We start from the raw sequence: 6795 nt of genomic DNA, 5'->3' as shown, positions 1-6795 counted from the left end.
AAATGCTTTTAACATAACATCCTTTACAAATAGGATAGGGATTTGACTTATTTTAAAGGATTGTCAAATGTTTAAATACGGTAACCCCCATTACCCAAAAACTCCATTGATCCCTTTGCACTGCAACCATATGCGGTTGAATCCTACTATATAAAACATCTCCAGCAATCTCCGACCCGATGGCGTAATGTTCATCTAATTTGGGTAACAACTTGGCATCCACTTTCCTCTGGTTCCGTTCGCTGAAGTGTGTTGGAAAAAATGTAATTTTTGAAAACTTTAAAGCATATTATTGATTGATAAAGGTGAAGAGTTGAATGATAAAATTATGGTTTTATATTTTACTCCATGATACCTTTACAATGATATATCATACGCTCAAAATACTTGAATGATGAATATGAAATTTATGCTCAATGTAAGCTATTTGTAAATTATGTTGAGGAAAATAAAAAATATTAGTCTCACATTGATTTGGAAATCAAGTGTGGAACTTGTATATATATGTAAGCCAACTTAGTGATTATTGAATGACTAAATTAATGCTCTCTCTCATGCATAGCAGGGGTGCGAATACTTGCATGACGTAGGCAATGTGAAATATTTGGGCCTATGGATATTTTAGCCCAATACGTATTTACTTTTTTCTTAGCATATATTATACAGAATCTGTTTTAAAAGGACAAAAAGCTCCTTTAATGCAGATTTGTTTAGAATTCTTTAGAGACACAACAAATTTATTTCACTCCAAAATTCTTTATTTTTCACTCCAAATTTTTAAATGTTTCAGTGATAGAAGAAGTCAAAGTTTGTTTGTTGATCACTGTACAGGTGCTACTGCTTCGTTAATCTTCTTGTTGTATCCTGAGAGACAGATGACCAATGTTTTTTTAAGTACCATAAGAGCGGTTGAATCAATCTTAAGAAATTTGTGAAAACAGACCTCAACATCTAGTAAAACTCGATTCTCTTATCCAATTCTAGATTTTCAAAATTCTTGTTTATCTAATTATTTTCAAATTTGAAGTTTTTAAATAAATATAAACATTTATTTATATTATTTTTCAGATCTCGTATTTAATATAAATATTTATATTTATTTGCTAACGTGTTTTGTCCAACAATATGCTCGAAGAGAAGATGTGCTTGCTTGGGTAGCTTAATGAGATGCTGCGCTTAGACTTCTGACTCACCTTACAAACACAAAATATCACTCAGATTCAAAAACTAAACTCATAAACAAAAAAAATGTGCTTAATTATTACCTTGATAACACGAATTAACTTGAGCTGCTCTGGGTTTCAGTAGGAAGCTTGGAATGATCAATTTCGTAGTAAGATCCAACTCTAATATGAGCAACAGCATCTGATATAAAATAGAAAAGAAGGAAAAGGAGGGTATTAATGGAGCAGAAGAAGTAAAAGGTAGGTACCATCGAGCGAAGAAGGGAGCAGTAATTGTCTGCCTAGAGAAGCCTTCATTGCTTACGTGGACGCATTGGAGCCCTATATTGATTTTCACTGCAGTTTCTTGAAAAAGAGATTCTACGGTCCAAAGTTATATATCCTTTTGAAGTTTTCAGCGTCACACTACAGACGTATACGCAATCAAACTAGAATGGAACTTTAAAAGGTAAAATTTTGATTTTAGTCCCTATCTTATAACCAAATATGAGATTTAGTTTTCATGTTTTAATTTATCATAATGTAGTCATCTATATTTATAATGTCATTAGTTAATCTAATACTTAACCATTTTTATTTAATAATTGATGAGGGTTTTTCTAAAACAATATTTATTCCAATTCATCCTTCAACATGATTTTTTTCGAAGGATACTTTTAAGAAAAAAATCAAATCCGTATTTTAATTAGAACAGTTAGGTTAAATTCTGCTAGAACGATTAAAAATAACAAGATTTTTTTTTATTTTTGTGTGAATAGCAAACTGACATAGCATTACACATTTGACAATATATTTGCGACATAAGCTTTAGAAAATATCATAATTTAGCAAATACTATTTTGATCAGGATTGAAATTTTAAAATTCAAACAGTATGCAGAGACCAATAGTATAAAATTTGACAGAATAGTTAACTATTTCAACTAGCTAATAAGATCACAAAGATTAAATTATACCAAATTAAAGTAAATAGACTAGTTTTCAGATTTGAAAATAATAGAAGGATCAAAACCACAATTTTACCACTTTAAGACCTACTTTATAACATACGAGAAGCCCAGCTTATTTCAGAACGTGATATTCAGCATAGAAAAAGAAAAAAAAGAAAAGAAGCACCAAGCAAAACAACAATGGCGGATGGTAGTGAGAAAAATGCGGTGGTGAGCAACAAAAAGGTGATATTCAAGGATTATGTTTCCGGGTTTCCAAAAGAATCAGACATGGCGGTCACTGTCGACGAGAATCTAAAACTGAAGGTTGCCGGTGATTCTCAAGGCATTCTCGTGAAGAATCTTTACTTATCATGTGATCCTTATATGCGACTTTTGATGACGAACCGAAGTTCAGAAATCTTCGGTACATACACTCCGGGCGCTGTAAGTTACGGATTCAGTCTTTGTTCTTTATTTTATTCTAGTAGCATGTAAATTTGTTAATTATTATGTTTTGATTATTCAACTTAAAAAAGTTACAGAATGGCGTGCGAACAGAGAATGCTATACATTTGAAAGTTTTTGACTAATTTAGTGACCATTTCATAACTTTTTAAAATTAAGTGACTAAGGGGAAAACTTACCAATAATTTAATTTTTGAGTATTTGTAACAAGGTCGGTGGCTAGAAGCCTTGCCTCTAAAAATGGAAAATTACTCTTTAGACCCTTCTAAAATTAGAATAAAAAACTAAATTCATAATTTATGTATGGTTGATGGATTAATGACAGGATTTTTCTTTTTTATTTTTTGATTAATGGTGTAATTATTTGCAGCCAATAACTGGGTTTGGAGTGGGTAAAGTTATTGATTCAAGAAACCCAGAATTCAAGGAAGGAGATCTGGTTTGGGGCATAACAGGATGGGAAGAGTATTCATTACTGACATCAAGTGAAGGGCTCTTTAAAATCCATCATACTGATATACCCCTTTCCTACTATACTGGAATTCTTGGTAATTTCTTGAAATTATGGTTTCGTTTCCTTTTTCTTTTTATATTATAGTCCCTATATTGGGCATAATTCATCATCTCCTATTTTTGTGGGTAAACTACACTAGTAGTCATCCAACTATTAGTATTTTTTTTTTGTCTAACTATAAAAAGTTACAAAATGGTCATCCAACTATTCAACTATTAGTAAATTTCTATGTTTACAAAATGATTAATTGATAAAATTATAATAATAGAAGGATCATATATCAAATTAAAATATGATGAGTAAATCTGAAATTTTAACAGGGATGCCTGGTTTGACTGCATATGGAGGATTCTACGAGGTTTGTGCACCAAAGAAAGGGGAATATGTGTTTGTGTCAGCTGCATCTGGTGCTGTTGGACAGCTTGTTGGCCAATTTGCAAAGCTAATGGGTTGCTATGTTGTTGGCAGTGCTGGCACTCAAGACAAGGTTATAAATTTCTTTTAATTTTAAAAATATCGCATCAATGATTTTAAGAGAAAAATGTTAATCATGTTGATAATTTGACTTAAGTTTTTAAATTTAAAAGTTAACAAATTAATTTTTTTTAAAATAATAATAAAAGGACTAAATTCTAAATATAAAAAATGCAAGGACTCAAGCATATTTTAACCAATTATATATATAAGTAGGTGGATGATAAATATGGGTAATAACTCTTTTAAAAACATTAATATTGGAACTCTATGTGGTGGCCTAAAGATTTAGGGTGTTTACCGTCTTAGATGTGGCTTGGGTTTGAATCGCATTAGTTGCCTTTATTGTTCGGGCTTTACCCTGTTATTGTAATTCATAAAAAAAAATCTTAATAATGTTTTTTTATAGTATATTCAATTTTATTCTTTGGATAATATTATTTTTTTATCAAAGAATAAGGGGTTTGAAAGTATCCTGTATAGCTATAGTAAAATATTAAAGAAATAGATATTTACAAAAAAGAGACATGTCAATTTTTTAAGGCTGCTTGTGGAATAAAAAGAAATTGCAATATACCAAATACTTACCCATAAATCGATCTTCTTTTTTTTATTATATATATATATGCTTCCTTCCATATGAGTATAGCATCACAATTCCTAGTCTTAAATAAACTCAAACCCACGTCCTCCTACATTGATAATAATGCCTATACTAATCGAGTTTAGACACAATCAACTATTTTTAATTTTTAAAATGCTTATATGTGTGTCAATTAAAGAAAATTTCCATATATGCAAAATTTCCATGCTATCATGTACCCTATCTATTTTATATATCATTATATTTTGTATATTTAAAAAACTAATTAACTTTCATTTGTTTTGAAAAAAAACAAGGTTGAATTATTGAAGAATAAATTTGGGTTTGATGATGCTTTCAACTACAAGGAAGAGTCTGATTTGAATGCAGCTTTGAAAAGGTCAGTATATATGTGTAGTGATTTTTTATCCCGTATGTGTTTAAGTTAATAGAAAATGATCCATCTGTTTTAGTGTTAATTGCATTGGACACCCTCAATTTATAAATTCAGTTTTGAATTGACCTCTAAACTCCAAAACGTTCTAATGGAATTCTCAAACTATTGTTTCAATCAGGACTTTCTGCTAATCTAGCGGTTAGTTTTAGCATTAAATGTATCTTGGATCTAATAGTTAGTTTTGGGGGTTAATTAAAATTTTTATAAATTTTGAGGGGTCTAATGAGAATTTCTTTTTAAAAAAATTTGAGAGTTCAATAAAAATTTCAAAAATTTTGAGAGGCTTAATGAGAATTTTAGAAAATTTCGCGATTGCCCCCACCACACTCTTGTTCAAATCCAAGCTAATATTTAATATTAAAGTCAACTACTGAAGTGGTAGAAGATCTTGTTGAAATGATATTTTAATTTGAGGATTCGATTAAAATGTTTTGAAGCTTATGAATAGATTTAAAATTTAATCCATAGTTTAGGTACGTTTGAACTCCTATGATTGGCTTGGTGACTAATGATTGTTCATCCCAGATCCCACCTGGGTTTGAACCTTCAAGAGTGCAATGGTACGCTTTTTTGGGCAATTCCCTTTGGATGTAGTTCGAGAAAAAAATAGTTCGGTGGACAACAAAAAATTACATGAATACATATAAAAAGGAAAAATGATTGACAAGATTCAAATACAAAAACTCTCAAACCATGTTAGATTGGGTGATTGATTATCTCAATATATTAAACTAACTAAAAAATACTTTTAAAGAGACTTTGCAAATTGGATAGTTTGGATCAGACCAATTTAGATTTACACATTTTAGACTATTTCGATTTAGGTCAAGTTAATGTTTCGATATTTCGGATTCAAGTTGTTTAGTTGGACACGTTTGAATTGTCGACTTTCTTTTATGATCCAATAGAATCAAATTATATACGAGTTCAAGTTGATTGAATCAACTTTTTGAATTAAGGTATTTTCCCGAAGGCATCAACATCTACTTCGAGAACGTCGGGGGTAAAATGTTGGATGCTGTGATTCTCAACATGAGAGTCCATGGTCGCATTGCCGCCTGTGGAATGATCTCACAATACAACCGTGATCAACCTGAAGGGGTACAGAATCTAATGTCGATTGTTTACAAGAGGGTCCGAATTGAAGGATTCGCGGTGTTCGATTACTATCCACAATATTCGAAGTTCTTGGACTTTATATTGCCTTACATTAGAGAAGGGAAGGTAAAGTATGTGGAAGACATTGTTGAAGGTTTGGAGAATGGCCCTGCTGCTTTAATCGGGCTCTTTAGTGGTCGCAATGTGGGCAAACAAGTGGTTGTAATCGCCCCGCAATGATTTTAATAAAATATTTGATACATTGATAATATATAATTTGATACATTGAACTATATTTAGACACATTATCAATAAATAAATTCATAATATGAATTTATGTTAGTTGTTTTTGGTATCTTTCATGTCTATTTTGTTATCCATATTTGGGTGCGTAGCTATCCTTTCCAATAAAGTCATCTCCAAGACTCGAACTTACATTCTCTTATTAAAGATACAATATGTCATACTATATATGAAAATAGCTAATACTGATTATGTATCACTTTTTTAATTACAATGTTGCTCACCTTTCGGTTAGTTTACATGTTAATGATTCCTTTTTTTATGTCTATTTTGACGTGTTTGATATTTGTACGTGTGCATTTTTTTGTGAAGAAAATAAAGATATGTAAATTAAAAAGAGAAAAGAAAAAGAAATCTGATGGGAGGAAGAAAATGTAACAGCCCGATTTTGGGCCTAGTCAGAATAGTGGTTTCGGGACCACAAATTCGACGAGGAAAAATTTATTTTTCTTATATTTTTATGGTCTATGATTTCACGGAATGATTTTGTGAAAATTTCGTTCGAAAATTTCGACGTTTGGGTACTCAATTTAGTCAAAAGGACTAAATTGTAAAAAGTGCAAAAGTTGAGTTCTACATGTTAGAGGTGTTCAATTGTTATGAAACTTTAAATTGAGGGTCCTTATGTGGTAATTAGACCATTGGTTAAGTTGGTAGAAAAAAATGGGCATGAGATAAGTGAAATAGGAAATTTTTAAGTTAGGGGCAATTTGGTAATCTAGTAATTAAAATGAATTAAAAGGGAAAAAGATGGCAAATTGGGCTCATCTTCTTCATTGGGATGAA

At 30.8% G+C, this 6795-nt stretch overlaps 1 protein-coding gene and 1 long non-coding RNA gene across 2 annotated transcripts; one reads left to right on the top strand and one right to left on the bottom strand.

The window, feature by feature from the left end:
- Positions 1–876: 876 nt before the first annotated feature.
- LOC121214399 (uncharacterized) lies at positions 877–1520 on the bottom strand. Its single transcript, XR_005909981.1, has 2 exons — positions 1266–1520; positions 877–1193 (listed from the first exon to the last, which is right to left on the bottom strand). It is a non-coding gene; the product is annotated as an uncharacterized lncRNA (long non-coding RNA).
- A 730-nt stretch (positions 1521–2250) lies between these two features.
- LOC107903511 (2-alkenal reductase (NADP(+)-dependent)) lies at positions 2251–6048 on the top strand. Its single transcript, XM_016829584.2, has 5 exons — positions 2251–2559; positions 2951–3128; positions 3415–3581; positions 4469–4551; positions 5568–6048. Exons 1-5 carry the CDS (start codon positions 2314–2316, stop codon positions 5944–5946), a joined length of 1053 nt encoding a protein of 350 aa, XP_016685073.1. The 5' UTR covers positions 2251–2313; the 3' UTR covers positions 5947–6048.
- Positions 6049–6795: the final 747 nt, after the last annotated feature.

Source organism: Gossypium hirsutum, chromosome D02, assembly GCF_007990345.1.
Source record: "Gossypium hirsutum isolate 1008001.06 chromosome D02, Gossypium_hirsutum_v2.1, whole genome shotgun sequence".
In the NCBI taxonomy this organism is placed as follows: domain Eukaryota; kingdom Viridiplantae; phylum Streptophyta; class Magnoliopsida; order Malvales; family Malvaceae; genus Gossypium; species Gossypium hirsutum.
This window is presented reverse-complemented; position numbering and strand designations above follow the sequence as displayed.